The sequence below is a fragment of the Pristiophorus japonicus genome, chromosome 14 (genome assembly GCF_044704955.1).
Source record: "Pristiophorus japonicus isolate sPriJap1 chromosome 14, sPriJap1.hap1, whole genome shotgun sequence".
Lineage (NCBI taxonomy): Eukaryota > Metazoa > Chordata > Chondrichthyes > Pristiophoridae > Pristiophorus > Pristiophorus japonicus.
Window position 1 is genome coordinate 164,992,476 of NC_091990.1, and position 22,972 is coordinate 165,015,447.

A 22,972-nucleotide genomic window follows, 5' to 3' on the forward strand; every position below is an offset into this window, starting at 1 on the left:
CTGATCTCATCCTTCCCAAACACCAACCCTACATTTATACCCCCATGACAGCGACCATGAATCAAATATCATGCTGTCAATCACCCTTCCTAGCAACCTATTCCAACTGTTACCACCCTTTGTGTAAAGAAACATCCTCTGGCATTTGTCCTAAGCTTGTCCCTCACAAACCTGAATGTGTACCCTCTCTTTCTGTTGCCTGGCACGACTCAAAATATTGTTCTGGGTTTACTTTTCCTGTCCCGTTAAGTATCTTGTGTACCTTTAAAGTTCCCTCATGATATTTATTGTCCTCTGAAAGCAGACATGCAAGAGATTACATGCATAATGTATTTGAGCTCAACATGGGGATGTGATCCATCAGTGCCTGACAGTGAGGGCACATTCCTTCAGATGGCTGAAAGGAGGACATAATCCATCAGAAGGCAGAGAGCCTGACACTGCATAAGGTTGCTTCTATCTAATGGGATCGAGTCCATGGGAGCCTTCAAAACTGGAGAATTTGAAATGGAAAATAATAAATATATTGAATTCATAAATGAAGTGCAGTGAACACAAAACAATTGATGTTTCCTGCTGCCCCTCATCCTGTCCTAACTCCTGCTGGGGTACAGCTCCTGAGACACCAGTCACCTTCTTGTACCCCACCCAATCGTCACGTGTGAAACTAGATAGCGAGTGCCAGTGGGCTATTTGTCCATGGAGGCACCACAGCAGAGGCCAATCCAGTCCTTGTCCAACATCACACATGTACAGGTTCCTGACTGATGTTTATCCCTCCCTAGCTCAGTTGCACTAAAACAAAATGCCCTAACTGCGACCTTCCCTCCCCAGGAGGTACAGATGACCAATCAATCCCAGAATCTCATGTTGCTATGATACAGTTACACACAGCCTTTACCAGGAGTAATTGCGTTTATCGGTGTCTCATGTCAACATCTGCGCTAGGTGTTAAGTGTCACAACGATGGTTACGGTTACCTTTCCTTCATAGCCTGTAAAGAGACGCGTGGAGATGTGGAACGGAATGACAATGGAAGATGGAATGGAATCAGTGTCTCACTGCGATCACCGTCAATATTCAAGGAAGAATGGGAGACATTGTCTAACAAATGGAAACAGAAACAAACATCACTGGATGACAGCAGCCCAGGGAGATTTGGCACAGGTCCCAGCCAGATAGCAGGAGATGTGCTGCAATACATTCAACTTAATAAAGAATGCAACAAATGAATGTTCCAAGCAGCATTCCCTCACTCTGCAGTGTGTTGCAAAGGTGGATTTAGGGTTAACATGTGATGGCAGTACATGTTTCTGTTGAATTGATAAATGAGCTAATTTTCTGTGCGGCATTTCTCAACGGCACTGTCCCCATTTAAATAAATCGGGCAGAGTTCCAGCAAAGCACAGATTCAGCCACAGTTTAATTCTCCTCCCCAAGGGCAGCACTTGTCCTTACCCTGCTCTCCTTGCTCTTCCTCCTGTACTGAAGCAAATTCCCTCAGCCTCTCCTCTTCGGATAGATGGCTGTGCAATGAACCAGAGTCCTCATCCGATTGGCTGCCTCGACGACTAATCACGCGATAAATGCCCGAATCCAGGACATTAAAACTCTCCTGGAGGAGAAAAAGCATCAAAATTAAAACCCTGAAAAGCTGCTACGTTTAGAGTTGTGATGCAGAGACTGCACTTGGGTAAACAGGGAGCCCACTCATCTCACATTGGCATAAAGATGCTCCAAACCTCAGGCCTGCACCACAACTAGGGAGCTCGTTCCCCTCCTCTACCACCCCGTCATCTCACACAAACAAAAGGGAGACCCCATCAACCATACCATTACTAAGCTACTCTCCCAGCAGGGAGCACCCATTCCCCAGCTTCATGTCATCACCATCTTTTGGTAACATTGAATAAAATATGAGGAGAGAAGGGATGTCGTCACACAGAAAGGCTAAGTAGAGAGGGGCAGTTGGTTACAATTTTTTTTTTTTTTTTGTTCCTTCACATTCCCCACACTCTCGCCTGCCCCTCATATAAGAACATAAGAAATAGGAGCAGGAGTAGGCCATATGGCCCCTCGAGCCTGCTTTGCCATTTAATACGATCATGGCTGATTCAATCATGGACTCAGGTCCACTTCCCCGCCCGCTCCCCATAACCCTTTATCCCCTTATCGTTTAAGAAACTGGCTATTTCTGTCTTAAATTTATTCAACGTCCCAGCTTCCACAGCTCTCTGAGGCAACGAATTCCACAGATTTACAACCCTCAGAGAAGAAATTCCTCCTCATCTCAGTTTTAAATGGGCCGCCCCTTATTCTAAGATTATGCCCCCAAGTTCGAGTCTCCCCCATCAGTGGAAACATTCTCACTGCATCCACCTTGTCAAGCCCCCTCATAATCTTATACGCTTCGATAAGATCACCTCTCATTCTTCTGAATTCCAATGAGTAGAGGCCCAATCTCCTCAACCTTTCCTCATAAGCCAACCCCCTCATCTCCGGAATCAACCTCGTGAACCTTCTCTGAACTGCCTCCAAAGCAAGTATATCCTTTCGTAAATATGGAAACCAAAACTGCATGCAGTATTCCAGGTGTGGCCTCACCAATACCCTGTATGACTGTAGCAGGACTTCCCTGCTTTTATACTCCATCCCCTTTGCAATAAAGGCCAAGATTCCATTGGCCTTCCTGATCACTTGCTGTACCTGCATACTATCCTTCTGTGCTTCAGCCTTGCCAGGCTACAGTTCCCTGGGCATTGGTGCATCATTCAAGTAGTCACTCTTCCTGCATGAACCTAGACGATGCATGTCAATAGGCTGATTAACCCCGAGGGGCAGCATTGCCGAACCTAGTGTTGAAATTCACAGACAGCCACTTGGTAACAAGCACTAGCAGGAAGCCAGGCTGATTACTCCTCTCAAATCACTCGGGAGATCAGTTCAGTCAGCACAGACCGACGATTAAACACGTTAGATTGGAGGTGGTGCATTTACCCACCAAGTCCGTTCTGAAACTGACAGATATTGCTCAAAGGAGCCGAAGCCTTCCGACAGCAGGGTGTGTCCAAGGTTCAGCACAAACCTCATCCGCCCTTCTGCAGTCCCCAAACTCTCCCCCAGACCCGAGAGCTAGCAATCTCAACAGGTATCTCCCACTCAAACACTGCGCGAGGGTAAACGGTCTTCACAAACCACATACGTACGTGAGAGGAGAAGCTGCTCCTGCGGCTGCTGCAGGCTGAGTCAAAGGGCTCCACCTTCAACAACATCTCCTCCAATCGGGCAATAAGGTGGCTGTGTGTGGTAGCATCCAGCTGTGTTTTCAGGTGCTCCAGTCTGTCCACAGGCAACAGCTTACGGGTCTGAGGAGACAAGCACTGGAAATAAGGCTGAAGCTTTGGAGGCCATTCCACCACATGATTTTTTAATTACTTACCTCCGTAAACACGCCATCCTCGAGTCTGTATTTGTTTTTAACTTCCAGAGTAGTCCCACCCATGTAATAGTGACCATATTACAGCATATCCCTTGCCTCCCATATAACAGTGACTATATTACTTTAAAACATAGAAACATAGAAAATAGGTGGAGTAGGCCATTCAGCCCTTCGAGCCTGCACCACCATTCAATAAGATCATGGCTGATCATGCAACTTCATTACCCCATTCCTGCTTTCTCTCCATACCCCCTGATCCCTTTAGCCGTAAGAGCCACATCTAACTCCCTCTTGAATATATCCAACGAACTGGCCTCAACAACTTTCTCTGGTAGAGAATTCCACAGGTTCACAATTCTCTGGGTGAAGACGTTTCTCCTCATCTCGGTCCTATATGGCTTACCCCTTATCCTTAGACTGTGACCCCTGGTTCTGGACTTCCCTAACATCGGGAACATTCTTCCTGCATCTAACCTGTCCAGGCCCGTCAGAATTTTATATGTTTCTATGAGATCCCCTCTCATTCTTCTAAATTCCAGTGAGTATAAGCCAAGCCGATCCAGTCTTTCTTCATATGTCAGTCCTGCCATCCCGGGAATCAGTCTGGTGAACCTTCGCTGCACTCCCTCAATAGCAAGCACGTCCTTCCTCAGATTAGGAGACCAAAACTGAACACAATACTCAAGGTTTGGTCTCACCAAGGCCCTGTACAACTGCAGTAAGACCTCCTTGCTCCTATACTCAAATCCCCTAGCTATGAACACCAACATACCATTTGCCTTCTTCACCACCTGCTGTACCTGCATGCCTATCTTCAGTGACTGATGTACCATGACACCCAGGTCTCGTTGCACCTCCCCTTTTACTAATCTGTCACCATTCAGATAATAATCTGCCTTCCTGTTTTTGCCACCAAAGTGGATAACCTCACATTTATCCACATTATACTGCATCTGCCATGCATTTGCCCAATCACCTAACCTGTCTAATTCACCCTGCAGCCTCCTAGCATCCTCGTCACAGCTCACACCGCCACCCAGCTTAGTGTCATCTGCAAACTTGGAGATATTACATTCAATTCCTTCATCTAAATCATTCATCGTCTTTCTTCCCACATGCAACAGGGAATCCATTGCACTATACCCACCCCCACCATGTGAGAATTACCACATCATACAGAGGCCCCTATGCAACAGTGGCTCAAATAATTACACCTTTACTCCGCATCCACAAGTAATAGGGGCATATTACTCAGCAACGCTCACACAGCAACTACATTACAGGGGAGCCAACTATAAGTGAGCTCCTCCTCCAGTACAACCGTGACCAGCAAGACTCCAACCAAGCAGAGGAACCCTTGAGTGTGCATGGTAAGAAACCCCTCCCACGTTCCAACAGCCCCTCAACCTGCAGCCTCAGGGAATATTTAGCATAAAACCCGTCACTGTTTCAAGGATTTCTACTCAAGAGCTCAGAAATGTCAAGCATTACAGAAACGCTGCAAGCCCGAGGTATCTGAAGCCAACTGTGAAACGCCGGCGCAGATGCTCACCCTGCTGGCGGTGATGGAGTGCTGATAGAGACAGCACACTTGTGCAGCCAGCGTCCACATGTCTCGCCGAAGCAGACGCTCTGTGCACCGCTCCCCCGACAGCAGACATAGGTGAGTTACCCGCCCATCGCCGTGGAGACAGAACAGTTCGTTCTTGTAGACAGCTACATGCTGCACATCTGAAAAGGAGAGAAGTGAGGGCAGATCAGAGAGCAACAGGGAGCTCGGTGTTCCAGGAAACTCGCGGAGCCTTGCACGGTAAAGAGCATAAACACCGGCATCGACCACTAGGGCCGAAGGGCCTGCCGTACATTCGATGTAAATTCGAGATAATTCTCAGAAACATTCAGCTGATGAGAACTAGTGATTCGGTGCAAGTCTTTTCAACTGGTGAGGCAGGAAGCCCCCACCATCCTGACTCAAGTAATCCCCTGCCCATTAATAAGCTTCAGTGCACTGAGCTGCAAACTGGATACCAACACGGTTAGGAAATTACACAGAATTACATGGAATGTACATCACAGGAACTGGCCATTCGGCCCCTTTGGTCTATGCTGGTGTTTATGTTCCACGCCAGCTTCCTGCCACCCTACTTTATCCGACCGTATCAGCGTAACCTTACAGTGTCTTTTCTCCCTAGTGCACTTATCTAGCCTCCCTTTAAATGCATCTATGCTACTTGCCTCAACTACACTCTCTGGGTCGCCTCGACCTCACAGCTCCTGCGAGGTCAGGGCGAAGGAGCGGCGCGAAATTGTAGAGGGACGTGATCGGGGCCCAGGAGAGGCGTGAGTTCGGGGCCCAGAAGAGGCGAGGGCCCAGGGGCAGCACGGGCCAGCCCACACTGCGATATGTGTGCGCATTAGGTCCGTGCAGCAGAGCTGGTTTCCAGTCATCCTGGTTAACCCTTGCCACTGGACCAAGACCTAGCTCTGTCAAGCCCGTGTGGTGGCTGGTGTGCAATGGTCACCACACGTTAAAAAAATCCACACACAGGCATCTTCCACCCTTCAGGATGTAGTTCGGGATCTGGAATATTAGGTCCTTCATTGAAACATCTGTGAACTCATCCCTTTTTGGCGTGGAAGCAAGTCATCCTCGCTTCGAGGGGCCGCCGATGATGATGACGACGACTCTCTGGGTAAAGAAGTTTCTCCTCAATTCTTTATTGGATTTATTAATGACTCCACTACAAGTGGAAACATCTTCTCTATGTCTACCTTATCAAACCCTGACATCATTTTAAAAATCTCTATCAAGTCACTCCTCAGCCGTCTCTTTTCTAGAGGAAAGAGCCTGTTCAGCTTTTCCTGATAAATATAACTTTGCAGTTCTGGTATCATCCTTGTAGTTCATACACAGAAGCAGGGGAGATATCAAAATCAACAAGAACTGCACATTGCTGGCCCGATGGACAAGAGATGGTCACTCCGTCTGTAATCGCAGTCCGCAGGAAACTTCAACATTTGTATCAGCGATAGGAATTGCTTCCTTCTGTAGGTATCACGGAGCAAGAGCAACACGGGACACTACTGCGGTCATGCTCCATGTTATATATAAGGCTACAGACAAGGGATTGTTGCAGTCCAGTCAGGAGGCTTCCACACAACAATGGGAGTAGGATCCTCCCAGATGACTTATAATGTATACTTTATTGTACCATGAAAGAGTGAGGGAGGTGGGCAGAATATTGGGTACACGTATGATAGTCGGTTGGTTGATTCGGAGTCAGGTAGGAGGAGTCTAGGCCAGTTAATACTGACTCAAGTAGTCCACATAGATATGGACAAAGCTGAACGAGGCCACTTGACGCTAAAAGTCCAACCAATCAACAAAGCTAATAGGATATTGCTCTGTGTAGCCAAAACAGTAGGTTGACTGAGGTGTGATCTTGTAGAGGGTCTTGTTAAGGATATAGAAAAGGTTAACCAAGAATGAATGAATGATTGTGCGGGTGCGAGCGACAGCAATGACAGAACTGGCTCAACTATGTAGCACCCACAGTGGAATGACTTGCCAACATAACTGCCTGAGCCCACATCTCAAGAACGCCCATTTGGCCGAGGTACTGGATGGCTCCTGGTACAAGTGTCCCAATAAGACAGTGACTTGGGGAGAGGAAAGGGGTGAATGGTAAGATTTATATCAAAAGACAAAAGAAATGCAAAAAAAAAAAGCATCACAATGCGGAATGAAAGCAATGTTGCGTCCCGGCACAATCGCTCACCTTTCAGCTCACTCCAGAGCAGCACCTGAACACTCTGCGGAATGAACACATAGATCGCTCGGTCTGTCCAACTCAGGACATAATTCTCACTGTGGGAGGGAAAAAATGGAAATGTTGAATGTTAATGTTGTTGTCTAGTAGCTTCAGCAGTCTGTGAATCATTCTATTCTCTGCTTCTCACCTCAAACACAAGAGCCTGGGGAAAGAGATGGATTGTGGAGAACAGGAAGTCATGCTGTACTGTAGCTCAGATCTGGAAAGGAAATGAAACGTTTTGCTGAATGAGTACCGGGGTGCAAATGAAAAACAGCACCAATAGCATAGACTGAAACCAGTGCCTTGTGCACTTTACAGGGCAAACATGTCACTGGAGGTAACCCTGCAAACAACTCAACAGAGACAACAAAGTTGCCCATGGGAGGAGGCTTCTTGAAACACCTGCAACACTTGGGTCGCCTCAGCCATTTTAGGTTGGCCACAACAATGAGTTTCCACTGATGCGTTGGAAGATCGCTACAAGACTGACAGTCACCAACTATGCACACACACATTTCAGTCCACTACTGTTGAATCTGTTCCACAGTATAAGTGGCACAGATTGAGGACCAAGAGAATTGAGTATTATGAGCTTCTTTCAGTGGAAATAGTTCTATAATATAAAATGGAATGATAGACCGAGTAGCCAAGGGGAACTCAGTAGATATTATATATTTAGATTTTAGCAGAGGATGTGACATCATGTTGCACAGGACAATGATCCACAAAATCAGAGGCACAGCTTCTGGAGTGGAACAGAAATGGGCTCAATCAAAGAAAGTACATGGAGCTGCAGCAGGTGGATCAAGGTGCCCTGGGGTCAGTTTTAGGTCCATTATTGTTAACATTGTAGATAAATTATTCCAAAGTATGAGCAGAAACAAAAGAATGCATTGAATATTACAAGAGCCATGCCAGTTCTGATGCACACCTCGCGCACAGCAGTTGGAAGCCAAGAATAACTTTGCTGAGAATCACCAAGACCGGGGGCCAGGAAAACCAGGTAAAAACCTTGGCGAGTTTAATTTTGGGTTGCAGCTTTTATATTATGCACAGAGAATTGTATATCCAAGTTTTTAGATGACACTAAGATGGGAGATACAGTAAGCTGGGTGCAGGAAATGACAAAGGAACATAGACATACTAAATGTGTGGGCAAACTATGACAGATTCAGGGGGCGGGGGGGGGGGGGGTGTAAGATTATCCAGTTTGGATCTGAGAAAGACAAATCAGAATATGATCTTAAATGAGGAAAAGCTGTGGAGGACCGAAGGGATTTTGGTGTCCATGTAGACAAATCACAAAAAAGCTAAAGCATAGGTAAAGTTATCAAAAAGGCTAACAGAATGTTTGCCTTTTTAATTCAAAAAAGTGAGGAAGTGATGCTTCTGTTGTACAAAGCCCTAGTCAGGCCCCATCCAGAGTACTGCGTTCAGTTTTGGGCACTGCACCTCAGGAAAGATAGATTTGCTTTGGAAGGGCTACAGCGAAGATTCATCAACCGTGATACCACAGTTTAAAGGGTTAAATTATGCGGATAGGTTGCATAAACTTGGCTTGTATTCCCTTGAGTTTAGATGATTGAGGGTTGATCTAATCGACATCTTTAAAATGATTAAGGGTTTCGAGGGGGTAAATATAGAGAAACTATTTATTCTGGTGGGAGAATTCACAATGAGGGAGTACAATCTGAAAATCAGAGCTCGGGCTTTCAGCAAACACACTAAACAGTCGTGGGAATCTGAATCGCACGCCCCCAAAAGACTGTGGATGCTGGGTCAATTGAAATTTTCAAAAACTGATAGCAATAGATTTTTGTACGGGTATCAAGGGGTAAGGAGCAAAGGGAGGTCAATGGAGCTGAGATACAGATCAGCCTTGATCTAGATGAATGGCAGAAAAGGCTCACGGGGCTGAATGGCCTACACCTGTTCCTATATTTCTATAGGGAATACCCGAAAGAAATGACGGGCAGTTAAGGAAACATGGAACACTGTGCCCATGAGAACATCGGGGATTTCAGTGATGGCAGTGATTAAGTGAGTCAGACTACAGCATTTGGTCAGTAATGACAGGGAACTTGGGAGACACTCTACAGCGGCCCAGGAGAAACGCGTAAAATAATCGGACAGAGTAGTAGAGGCACAGATCTCAGGGGCATCAAAATGCAGCTGGGTGCCTCGCTGGGACAGCTAGAATATTAATAAGATGGGCTTTGGAGGGCCAAATGATCTTTTCTCACCCGTAACATTTATAATGTTCTTATGAGCAATGAAAGCAAATGAAGGCAGACATGCAACTGGATACCTGTAAGTGACGATGGGCAGTGGAGACGATCCCAGTAACTGTTTGAATTGGTGCGTGCTCAACACCTCCCCATCAAAGTTCACCTCCCACATCCGCGAACCAGGACGCGCACAGAATATCAGTGGCTGGGGGGATACAACGTTCTTTGCTCCTGGTAAGAAACAGGCTCCGAATTCTCCATCTCGCTCCTTGTTCCCAATTTTCCAGAACTTCTCTCTGACATCCCAGAAAAATTGATAAAGTAGTTCTGATTATGTCAAACTCTTCACAGTTTTATTGACTGTATAATGGTTGTAGATCCAATAAACTTCCAATAAGGTTACAGGCCCTCAACTGGGGCGCAGCCACTTTTAAACAGTTTATATCAGCACCACACTTGCTCAAACTGCCTCCTCCTCCTTATTTCTATGGCACTGTGAATTTGATTGTGCTTTCTCCTACTTGTAGAGTGCAATAGAAAACCTTGGTAACAGAGCCATCCCTGGAACCATAGTGCGTTAACAGTAAGGCTTCTCTAGCGATCCTGCATCCACGAGTCAGATCATGACCCTGAATAGGAGAAATGGTGGCAAGTCACAGGGGCCGAAACTGCCCTCCGCCCGAAACGGGGCGCACCTACCGATTTCTAAGCGCGGCCGAACCAGTGGCCGCCATTGTCAGGCCGACCTGGCAATTGGCCGACAATTGAAATAAAATGGCGACCGCGGCAGTGCGGCCTCCCCTTTAATGGTGGACGCACCGCCCAGCCACAATAAGGTGCCTGCCGGGAAAAGCGGTCAGCGGCACCGAGCGACGGCCGATCTGCTCCCGCGGGGCAATTTCCCACGCTGGGCGGAAAGGGGTTTGCCGCCGGTCGGTAAGGGGTCAGCAACACGGGCGGAGTGGAGCCGTTCTCCGCCGGGAAAATCCACGAGGGCAAATTCCAAAATGGCGGCCCCTCCACGTCCGAGCGCTGAGCTTTCACTAACCCCTGGCCGCCGCTTTCGGGCGATTGCGGCTCTTATTGAAAGGGCCAATATCGGCCCCATAATCTCACGCATGGATCTGACACTTGATCAGTCCAGTCTCCGTCTGACAATGTAAAAGGTCAACGCGGTCAGAACACGAGACAACAATCAAATTTACTCAAGTCATTTTAGTCTCATTGCTTATGAACAATATCTTTAGAATCCTTATAAATTGTTAAGTCTTAAACACTTAAGTATAAGGTGCAGTTTCAGTTTACCTTCCAATGAACCACCTTGAGCAACTGGCAATCTAGAGTGACCATCACAGCCGAATTATTCTACATAAAACATTGGTTAAATACTTAGCCTGGTATAACACTGAAGCCATGCAGACAGGGAAGATTCCAGGTTCAATTTCTGGTCTGTGGTGAGTTAGCTGATCTCAGCTGGGCCAACAACAGGAAAATTACAACTGGTTTAGTGGGCGGGTGGAGGGGATGGGGCAGGGGGCAGTGAAAGAGAAAGAAAATTGGTTGTGTTTTTTTACTCGAGCACAAACCAGTTAGCCTTGCAGGAAAGCATGCTTACCTACGTGTATCTGGTAAGGACAAGATCAGAGTCTGATGTCATTCCCTCCAAGGTCAAATAGCCTCCAACATTAACCATGTAGGTTCACACGTGAAGGATGGCCACCTAGGTGAAGAACCAAAGGCTGGATGGTGCTCGTGAAACTTATTCTAACAAGAATCAGGATCTCCTGGAGGGAAAATTGGGCGAAAATATTGTTTCTAAAAGAAAGGGCCAGTAGAGTGAGTCGGGTATTTGAAATAAACTATAGAGTTGTCCCTTTCTCTCCCCATCCCAGCAGATAATAGAAATTGCTGAAAAAGCTGAGAGCCCCCAAGTTAACGTACACTGCCAATTGCTCTGCACTTCCCCGTGGACTCACCCCTATCTCACCAGCAACACTCATTTTCATCACTCCTACTAGCAAAATCAACAGACGCTGTTGATCAAGGCAACAGTTAATCAAACAGATGATCTGCAAGCTCACATTCCTCCCCCTCCCTTGTGGAGTACACGCCCCCCCCACCCCCCCCACCCCGGCAAATCCAGCCAGCGCACCCCCACCCCCGGAAAATCCAGCCAGCACCCCTGCCATATACAGGTAAAGGCAGCAAAGACTGTAATGCCCAGTTATAGAGCTGAATGCTGAAGGCAGCATGGGCTCACCTCCAGCAATCTTATCAGCTTCCATAGCACTGATCTCAGCAGAGCTGCCAGCTTTAAAACCAACACGGAGCTAATAAGCAGGCATGGTCAATGGGAGAGAAGTCACCCAGCCCAAAATCACAGTGCGAATAATCAAGGTCTCAACATAGGTGGGATGCTGGCACGTACCTGTCGGTGTCACACAGATAGCAGCGAGTGAGAGACGAGACCAGCAACCGGCCCTCCAGATAGTCGAGCTGCACCACTCGGGAGTCCACTGTTGTAATCACTTGAACCGGAAACATCACAAATGCGGCAGCCTGAGACAGAATGAGAACGCAGTCAATAAAGTGGCTCAGCATAGCCCTTCACACAGCTACACTCTCACATCTGAGGCCTGACTCCATTTATCATAAATATAAGTTGCAGAGTAAATTCTTAGACTAGTAATCTTTCCTTTTCTCACCACCAGCCTCTCTCTGGTCAGAATATCTAGTTTATTACTGCTGTAGTAATTGCTACCCTGCACATCAACTCGTATTCGAACGCATTCTTTCCTAGAAACTAAAACAGATGAAACTCCTCACCTTGCTCATCTTCCCTTCTTCTCACTGACTTAGAAGACTCAAGCTTGGCATTGCTTAATCACTGCTTCTTCATTTACTTCATTGTCTCTTCAACTCTATTTACTGCTGCCTTGGCATGGCAGCATCTTGCGCTCGCTGCCTCGGCCCTTCACCTGGGTTTCTCAATTTAAAAACGGGACATATTTCAAGTGGAGAGCAACATAGAAAATAGGTGCAGGAGTAGGCCATTCAGCCCTTCGAGCCTGCACCACCATTCAATATGATCATGGCTGAGCATGCAACTTCAGTATCCCACTCCTGCTTTCTCTCCATACCCCTTGATCCCTTTAGCCGTAAGGGCCACATCTAACTCCCTTTTGAATATATCTAACGAACTGGCCTCAACAACTTTCTGTGGTAGAGAATTCCACAGGTTCACAATTCTCTGAGTGAAGAAGTTTCTCCTCATCTCGGTACCTAAATGGCTTACCCCTTATCCTTAGACTGTGACCCCTGGTTCCGGACTTCCCCAACATCAGGAACATTCTTCCTGCATCTAACCTGTCCAACAGAACATTACAGATGACACTGTCCAACAGTCTACACTGCACTGATAGCATTATGTACACACACATCCTCGGAAATGCCCTCCACATGCACCGGCACACATACACCCATCTTCATACATGTCCATTAATCAGGAAAACCACAGCTGCCCATGTGACAATCACTATCCCATCCATTAACATATGACCCAGGTCTAGCCCGAGCCCAATCACGCTTAGCCAGACCACACCCCGAGCTACACCTAGCCCCAGCTGCTGACAGTGCCCATCCGACCAATTTTTTCCACTTCCTCTCCTAAATGCACCGACTCATTCTACGGGCAGCCTCCCTCCAATACCTTACTCAAGCGGCCATAGTGCAGTGAGCCTCAACAGTAAGTGCTGCCAGGCTCTTCAAACTGGAGATGTCGCAGCATAACTTAATCTCATCTTCCCCCAATGTCACTGGATAACATCCAGGAGCAGAATCCCTAGCTGATTTTCTCCTCACTAACTCAGGGATTCTCCTCGAATGCTGCACCAGCTGAGACTAGCTAGCAGCACACACCAGAAGTTAACGCCATGGCTTGCTGGTCTGTAAGGCTGTTACATCACGCATTTACCAACTGAGCCATCAGGGAGTCCTTTAGAAATGTGAGGAATAATGTGAGGCTGTGCGTGTTGTTTGGACTGTGTGTCCTAGTATGGTGGTCTGTCCATCCCTCTCTAGCACCTCATTATGTACAAACATAGGAGCATGTAATGTATTTGCTTCATGGGTTCTTTGCTTTAAAATTCATAGCAACACATTGCTATTAACAACTAGTTGGTTTATTAACAAAGGTTTAACAATCACATGACACATTACCAGTTCATCCACCAGGCTCACAACTGCATACCTCATCGTGGATGACCTAAATCCAACTGGCTGGGGTTTTATTGAGTCTTGTGAACATCACGTAGCTGGATAAGCCACTCACAATGCAACAGCTCTACAACTATTTTAAGTTGTGATCAGTAATCAAGTGCGCCCTGATTAAAGGGGGGGACACAATCCTAAAAAACTTTTCAAGTGCCCCCTTGTTTTTTTTTTTTTTTGAGGGCACTAAAACACAAATTATACAAGTATCCCCTGGCTAAAAGGGGGGTGGGGGGAGGCACTAAAACCAGCACAATAAACAAATTAAACTTTAGACAAAAAACATCAAATTAAAATTTGGTTGCCAGGGGTGATGATGCACTCCTGTGAGCATACTCACAGGTACGTACATTACAGAGTACATCACGTTAAATAAAACACAGACCTTTCCCTGTTTGGAGGAATTAACCTTCAGGCCGGAAACTTTCCCCAGATTGTCTCCCACAAAGACTCGGAGAGCAGTGGCATCCCAGCACAGGGCTGTGACGTGTCTGCCTTTGTGTTCTGATGACATGTAAATGCGCTCCGGTTTCCCACGCCGCTCCTGATGCAGCTCCCACACAATCACATGACCCTGGCTGAACAAGGAAACAAACCGAGAAAATAAACCAGAAAACTTCATCACCCGTGGGATTTATTTAATGGAGACCAACAACAAATCACCCGGTATGCAGAGAATCATTCTCTGTAGAGTACATTCCCCACTATGCAGAATATTTCTCTCTGCAGTATGCATCGGTCACAACATGCATTGTTGCCGTTTCTCTATACAACATGTGCCTCTCCAGCAAAGATTTTCTCTCTCTCCCATTCATTCACTCTGCATTGTGCATCATGCAGCACGTGCATTCTCTCTGCAATGCCCTTGATGTGGATCTCTCGCTCTCTGTAACAGGGCATCGCCCAGTACACATCCAGTGATGGGACACATCACCCAGTTATGTGGAGTCGTATTTTTCAATTTGCACCGACCTGAAAAGGTGGAATTCTGTTGCTGATTGGCTTATTGAACCACAGCTACCTCCAATGATTTTGTAAGCTCACCAGACTTGTGCCCTCTGCTGTTTAACAATGGACTGTCCCTAATTAAAACAGCACATTTGAGAGGCACACACAAAGTCTATTTCCAGAGCATGCATTACTCAGCATACAATGTTATACAGTACGTTATACTCACGTTATCCAGTAAATAAAGGCTCCGTGCTATGACTATGGGGAAAGAGTTACGGGAGAAAAGCAGTGGGGCTGGATTTTTCAGAGCCAGCACAGGCACCATAGGCCAAATGACCGCCTCCTGTGCTGTATGATTACATGAAAAAAATGAAGCATTTCTGTCCACGATTTAGTGTTATATGAGCTTCTTTCATTCTGTCATGGTGTTTAGGGGTTAAAAACCAGCTTTACTCAGAAATCATACCCTAGCTTAACTTGTTGCATTTGCTTCAACTCTGACCACAATCTTTCAATCCTCCTTGGCTACGGGAATGGTGCCAGAGGATTGCAAATGTTACACCCCTGTTCAAAAAATGGGAGAGGGATGAACTTGGTAACTGCAGGCCGGTCAGTCTAACGTCAGTGGTGGGAAAACTACTAGAGATCATTGTCAAGGACAAAACTAATTCTCACTTGGAGAAGCACGGGTTAATAAGGGACAACCGGCACAGATTTGTTCAAGGCAAATCGTGTCTGACCAACCTGACTGAGCTCTTTGATGAACTAACTGAGGGTCGATGAAGATAGTGCAGTAGATGCTGCATGTATTGATTTTTCAAAAGGCACTTGATGAAGTATATAACAGACTCATTCAAAGGATGGTGGCAACTTGGGTAGGTAACTGGCTGAGGGAGGCAGAGAGTAGTGGTGAACGGATGTTTTTCTGTCTGGAGAGAAGATGGTATTAAGACAATTGCTTTTCACGTTATATATAAATGATCCGGACTTGGGTATAGGGAGTAAAATTTCGAATGATACAAAACTTGACAACGTAGTAAATAGTGAGCAGGATAGTAGCAAACTTCAGGGCAACATAGACAGACTGGTGAAATAGGCAGACACATACATGGTAGATTCAATTTAATGCAGACAAGTGTGAAGTGATGCACCTTGGAAGAAACAACATAGAGAGGGAGTATTATCTAAATGGGACTTGGAGAGGAAAGCAGGGGCAGAGGGACCAAGTTGGCATGGCAAGTTGATAAAGCAGTTAAGATGGCATTTGGGATATGTAGCTTTGTAAATTGGAGCATTGAATACAAAAACAAGGAAGTCATGCTGAACCTTTACAAATCACGGGTTCCAGCCTCAGCTGGTGTATTGCGTACAATTCTGGGCACCACACTTTAGGAAGGATAGCAAGGCCTTGGAGAGGGTGCAAAGGAGGTTCATCAGGCTAATACCAGGGATGAGGGTCTTCTGTTGTGTGGAGAGACTGGAGAAGCTGGTATTGCTCTCCTTAGAGCAGAGTAGGTTAAGGGGACACCCAAGAGTTATTCAAAATTATGAGGTGTTTTGACAGAATAAGAAGGGAGAAACAGTTTCCTCTGGCAAAGTGGGTTGATAACCAAAGATTATAGATTTAAAATAATCGGCAAAAGAGCTTGAGGAGAAATTAGAAGAATTTTTTCCACACAGGGCTGCTATTATCTAGAACACACCAGCTGAAAGGGTGATGCAATCAGATTCCATAAGAACTTTCAAAAGGCAATTGGGCATGTACTTGGAGAACGAGTTTGCAGGGTGAAGTGGGACACTAGGTCACACTGGACATATCTCACATGAAGTAAAGGGTTCAAGTGTGTACGTGCAAGTAAAATCGGCAGTCCTTACAAACTAAACACATAGAAACAAGAATTAGGTTGTGAACTGTACATCTGCACTATGTCTCAAGGCCCCACATCGTCTCGCTCCTGTCCCAACACAAGAGATAACATGGTATGTCGCAAACCGACAGCAGCAAAAACGGTCCCCAGTACGAGCAACAGTCAAAGCAGAGCCAGGCACAGGGTGAAGAGATAACATTGGATAAACACCCTTAGACACAGTGGGGGAAAGGTACCAGGAATAGGTGAGATAGAAATCATCTTCGACCTGAGTGACAAAGGGCTGTGTCCATTCAAATCAATGTATGTCTTGTAAGGGTTACATATCATGGATTGAAAATTGGTTAACTGACAGGAAACAGAGAGTAGGAATAAACGGGTGTTTTTCGGGGTGGCGGGCAGTGACTAGTGGCGTACCACAGTGATCAGTGCTTGGGCCCCAGCTATTCACATATATATATATAAATGATTTGGATGAGGGAACCAAATGTAATATTTCCAAGTTTGCTGACGACACAAAACTAGGTGGGATTGTGAGTTTTGAGGAGGATACAAAGACACTGCAAGGCGATTTAGATGGTTGAGTGAGTGGGCAAATACATGGCAGATGCAGTATAACGTGGATAGATGTGAGGTTATCCACTTTGGTAGAAAAAACATAAGGACAAAGTATTATTTAAATGGGGATGGCTTGGAAGTGTCGATGTACAGAAGGACCTGGGTGTCCTTGTACACCAGTCATTGAAAGCAAACATGCAGGTGCAGCAAGCAGTTAGGAAGGCAAATGGTATGTTGACCTTCATTGCAAGAGGATTTGAGTACAGGAGCAAGGATGTCTTACCACAGTTATACAGGGCCTTGGTGAGACTACACCTGGAGTATTGTGTGCGGTTTTGGTCTCCTGACCTAACAAAGGATATACTTGCCATAGAGGGAGTGCAGCGGAGGTTCATCAGACTGATTCCTGGGATGGCAGGACTGTCGTATGAGGAGAGATTGGGTCGACTAGGCTTGTATTCACCAGAGTTTAGAAGAATGAGAGGGGATCTCATTGAAACGTATAAAATTCTGACTCGGTTGGATAGACTGGATGTGGGGAGGAGGTTTCCCCTGGCTGGGAAGTCTAGAACAAGAGGTCACAGTCTCAAGGTACGGGGTAGGAAATTTAGGACCAAGATGAGGAGAAATTTCTTCACTCAGAGGGTGGTGAACCTGTGGAATTCTCTACCACAGAAGGCTGTGGAGGCCAAGTCACTGAATATATTTAAGAGGGAGATAGATAGATTTCTAGACACAAAAGGCATCAAGGGGTATGGGGAGAAAGCAGGAATATGGTGTTGAGATAGAGGATCAGCCATGATCATGTTGAATGGCGGTGCAGGACTTGAGGGGCCGAATGGCCTACTACTGCTCCTATTTTCTATGTAATCTATGTAATTTCATGATCAAGGCACAGCAAGAGGCCACAGACTAAAATGGTTTAAAAGAAAACCTGTGGGACTGTTGGGCGGGAGAAAGAACACCAGACTGGGGCAGGTGGTGACTCATAACTGATTAATGCAATCTCTGGGGTCAGGAGCGAGACCCGATTAACATCGAGACAAAGGGTTTTGATACAATCAGGCAGAGGAGCCCATGGATTGATTGACAGGAGGAGAAAACCAGTTCCCTATGGAGACTACAAGTCTGCAAAAGCCCAGGACCACAAAGGATCCCTCGCTCCACGAGCCGACAATCGACAACAGCAGCAACTGGGTGGATGGGTGATTGTATGTCTTCGACTAACCTCGAAGAAGTCTTGTTCTGTAATTTGTAGTTGTTTTTTGTGCAATAAACTAATAGTTGAGTTTAAGCCTAAACTTTGCGTTATGTGGAGTCCCTCCTGTAATTCCTGAGGTCTATGAATCAAAGTAGAGTGGAAAACGAACACCCTACAGTCTCCTGTATTGAATGTCCGGCTATTATAGGCCGAGTAACTGTGTAAAAACCCTGTGTGTTCTTTGTTCGGGGAGAGTGAGTGTTGAAAAGTTCAGTAGGGACTGACTTACAGGCCCCCGTCTCTCCCTTGCAAGTAAAATAAACATACTTGTGTTTATGATTCCTAACAGACTGTGTCGAGGTTAATTGTTTTAATCTCCACTTCACAGGGGTATGGGGAAAAAGCTGGGGTGTGGGACTAAATTGTACAGCTCTTTCAAAGAGCTGGCACAGGCATTAAGGGCTGAATGGCTCCCTTCCGTGCTGTAAGATGTTATGATTTAGCTAGGTTGTTATTCGACTAACCTGAGAGAGTAGAGTTAAGCCATTTAATTTAAATGCAAACAACTTGTGCGATTTGTTTAAATACATGTTGGTTTGGTAGCTCCTTTTGAATCAACAAACAGTTATTTAAACTGACTGGGTCCCATTCACTGTTTTGAAGGTATTTATCAATCGCGTTCAAGAAAGTTAGTCAACCAGACAGCTTTAGCAGTTGATGAGAGGGAGGAGAGAATAACCATTACATAAGAACATTATCTCTCGTTAACGTGAGTTACGAACTAGCTAAGCTGAATACCTACTGTAAAAATATATGTTGTTACTACTGCTGGCTTATTTCAGCAGAGTAATATATCAGTTAAAGCCCTGAGGAAGGTTTCATGTCGTGTTATTCTGCCGCTTCCTGAACACGGTGCGGATTAAGTGTTGGCACGGCTAGAACCATCAGCTGAAACAATCTAAAAAGTTTACCTGGGGTTGCTATACATTTTGGCTGGCTATCAGGACAAGTGAAAACCCTACAAAAGTGGTATAAAATACAGAAGGAAACATTATCTAGAATGAAAGAGGTTATATTATTTTTATTATAGTGTCTCTACAGAAAGTGTGAAGAAACAGAGGATGCTACAGGGTACAGGAAGAATCCAGAATTGAAAGTCTAATAATACAGTACTTACCTGGTTGCTACAGCAACATAGTCCTCATCGTGCTGACAGCAAGCAACATGAGTGAGAGCTCCTTCCTGAAGGACAAAAAGTTTATTAGAAATTCACATCATTCATATGCCACTGTACAACTTCTTGAAGACCTTCACCCTTTTTTGCGGGTTTTATATTGTTTGGCTTTCTCTGCTGGCCCCCATACAGTTTTCCAGTAGGCAGAGGGAAAATGCTCTCAAAACATAGGGAGAGGGGTCGGGAGGGAGAGGGGAATACACAGCAATACCTGCACCCAACAAAATTCAGATTTTGGGCCAAAGTGCCTTTTTGCTAAAGGATCCAATCCTTAAGACACGAAGGTGGAACAGGGTGAGATGCTCGAAGGAGGAGAAGTAGCCAGAGGAGTCGGGAGACAGACCAAGATACAAGGATGGCACCAGCACCACGGCGGTTTGAGTGCGGAATATGGTGGGTAGTCAGTCATAGGCAGTCCCTCGCAATCAAGGAAGACTTGCTTCCACTCCAAAAGTGAGTTGGTAGGTGGCTGCACAGTCCAATACCGGAATTACAGACTCTGTCACAGGTGGGACAGACGGTGGTTGAGGGAAGGGGTGGGTGGGACAGGTTTGCCGCACGCTCCTTCCGCTGCCTGCGCTTGCTTTCTGCATGCTCTTGGTGATGAGACTCGAGGTGCTCAGCGCCCTCCCGGATGCACTTCCTCTACTTAGGGCGGTCTTTGGCCAGGGACTCCCAGGTGTCGGTGGGGATGTTGCATTTTATCAAGGAGGCTTTGAGGGTGTCCTTGTAACGTTTCCTCTGCCTACCTGGGGCTCGCTTGCCGTGTAGGAGTTCCGAGTAGAGCGCTTGCTTTGGGAGTCTTGTATCCGACATGCGGACAATGTGGCCTGCCCATCGGAGCTGGTCAAGTGTGGTCAGTGCTTCGATGCTGGGGATGTTGGCCTGGTCGAGGACGCTAATGTTGGTGTGTCTGTCCTCCCAGGGGATTTGTAGGATTTTGCAGAGACATCGTTGGTGGTATTTCTCCAGCGACTTGAAGTGTCTGCTGTACATGGTCCATGTCTCTGAGCCATACAGGAGGGTGGGTATTACTACGGCCCTGTAGACCATGAGCTTGGTGACAGATTTCAGGCCTGATCTTTGAACCCTCAGTGGCTGAAGGCTTCACTGGCGCACTAGAGCCGGTGTTGAACCTTGTCGTTGATGTCTATCCTTGCTGATAGTAGGCTCCCGAGGTATGGAAAGTGGTCCACGTTGTCCAGGGCCGCGCTGCGGATCTTGATGACTTCTCATCATTCGTGGATTCTCGATCTTTCTCGCTGCAATGCTCCACCTCGCACCCAACAAGCTTCCTGCTGGAGTGGAACTAAGCTACAGAGCCAGTGGAAATCTGTTCAACCTTCATCGCCTCCAAGCCAGATCCAAGACTGTCCCATCCTCTGTCGTCAAACTACAGGACACGGATGACACTTGCGTCTGCGCATATTCAGAGGCTGAACCCCAAATCATCGTCAACATCTTCACCAAGGCATATGGAAGCATGGGCCTTGCACTAAACATCCGTAAGACAAAGGTCCTCCACCAACCTGACCCCGCCACACAGCACTGCTCCCCCAGTCATCAAAATCCACGGTGGGAAGTACAGCCAGGTGGGAAAGCTTCATTAAGGGGAAAGGTGTTTGCACCCCTCAACCATGTCTTCGTCAATGCCATAATTTCAATTTGATCATCCACAAGGTGGTCATGGATGGCAAGGCCCTTATTTACAAGTGAATGAACATTTTGATGGGAAATGCAGAGATGGGCACGGATACCTAACTTGCTGGCGGAGTCGGGAGGGGCACAGCAGGAAGGGACGGGGGAGAAGGTTGGCGAGATTAGCTCGCAGCTGACACTTAGGGTGAGGCGGGCGGGGAGAGAGTAAGATTGGGCAATCCGGGTTGCTGCTGGCTCGGTGGGCCTTTCGAGGGATGCCAAGAGAGGCAGAGGGAAGCTGTGGAATTATTGAGGAGGGAGTCAAGCCTTGAGAGACGGCAGGAGAGTAGGAAGGATGACGAGTCGTGGAGAATAGGGCTCAGCGAGGGTAAAGAGCATGATGACGGAGAAAGGAAAAGAGGCATGAAGGCCTGGGGAGGGTAATGAAGAAAGAGGAAAAAGGGAGAGATGGATCTTGGATCTGGAGCATAGGGAAATCACACACACAGACGGAGATAGAAACATAGAAAATAAGTGCAAGAGTAGGCCATTCGGCCCTTCGAGCCTGCAACCCCATTCAATAAGATCATGGCTGATCATTCCCTCAGTACCCCCTTTCCTGCTTTCTCTCCATACCCCTTGATACCTTTAGCCATAAGGGCCATATTTAACTCCCTCTTGAATATATCCAATGAACTGGCATCAACAATTCTCTGCGGCAGGAAATTCCACAGGTTAACAACTCTGAGTGAAGAAGTTTCTCCTCATCTCGGTCCTAAATGGCTTGCCCCTTATCCTTAGACTATGTCCCCTGGTTCTGGACTTCCCCAACATCGGGAACATTCTTCCCGCATCTAACCTGTCCAGTCCCGTCAGAATTTTATATGTTTCTATGAGATCCCCTCTCATCCTTCTAAACTCCACTGAATAAAGGCCCAGTCGATCCAGGCTCTCCTCATATGTCAGTCCAGCCATCCCTGGAATCAGTCTGGTGAACCTTCGCTGCACTCCCTCAATAGCAAGAACGTCCTTCCTCAGATTAGGAGACCAAAACTGAACTCAATATTCCAGCTGAGGCCTCACCAAGGGCCTGTATAACTGCAGTAAGACCTCCCTGCTCCTATACTCAAATCCCCTAGCTATGAAGGCCAACATACCATTTGCCGCCTTCACCGCCTGCTGTACCTGCATGCCAACTTTCAATGACTGATGTACCATGACACCCAGGTCTCGATGCACCTCCCCTTTTCCTAATATTCTGCCTTTGTGTTTTTGCCACCAAAGTGGATAACCTCACATTTATCGACATTATACTGCATCTGCCATGCATTTGCCCACTCACCTCACCTGTCCAAGACACCCTGCAGCCTCTTAGCGTCCCCCTCACAGCTCACACCGCCACCCAGTTTAGTGTCATCTGCAAACTTGGAGATATTACACTTAATTCCCTCATCCAAACCATTAATGTACATTGTAAATAGCTGGGGTCCCAGCACTGAGCCCTGCAGTACCCCACTAGTCACTGCCTGCCATTCTGAAAAGGACCCGTTTATCCAGACTCTCGGCTTCCTGTCTGCCAACCAGTTCTCTATCCACGTCAGTACATTACCCCCAATACCATGTGCTTTAATTCTGCACAACAATCTCTTGTGTTCGACCTTGTCAAAAGCCTTTTGAAAGTCCAAATACACCACATCCACTGGTTCTCCCTTGTCCACTCTACCAGTTACATCCTCAAAAAATTCCAGAAGATTTGTCAAGCTGGATTTCC

At 46.6% G+C, this 22,972-nt stretch overlaps 1 protein-coding gene across 2 annotated transcripts in view; it reads right to left on the reverse strand.

Annotated features, from left to right (window-relative positions):
- hps5 (HPS5 biogenesis of lysosomal organelles complex 2 subunit 2) overlaps positions 1–22,972 on the reverse strand; it is a 56,897-nt gene that overhangs the window by 22,781 nt on the left and 11,144 nt on the right. For both annotated transcript variants that reach the window (XM_070899783.1, XM_070899782.1), the window contains exons 4-13: positions 19,507–19,571; positions 14,137–14,329; positions 11,911–12,041; positions 9,563–9,778; positions 7,400–7,471; positions 7,219–7,307; positions 4,992–5,170; positions 3,207–3,365; positions 1,459–1,615; positions 981–1,104 (exon numbers count right to left, since the gene is read on the reverse strand). In XM_070899783.1, coding sequence (XP_070755884.1) covers positions 981–1,104; positions 1,459–1,615; positions 3,207–3,365; positions 4,992–5,170; positions 7,219–7,307; positions 7,400–7,471; positions 9,563–9,778; positions 11,911–12,041; positions 14,137–14,329; positions 19,507–19,571 — 1,385 coding nt within the window. The remainder of the gene's footprint in view (positions 1–980; positions 1,105–1,458; positions 1,616–3,206; positions 3,366–4,991; positions 5,171–7,218; positions 7,308–7,399; positions 7,472–9,562; positions 9,779–11,910; positions 12,042–14,136; positions 14,330–19,506; positions 19,572–22,972) is intronic.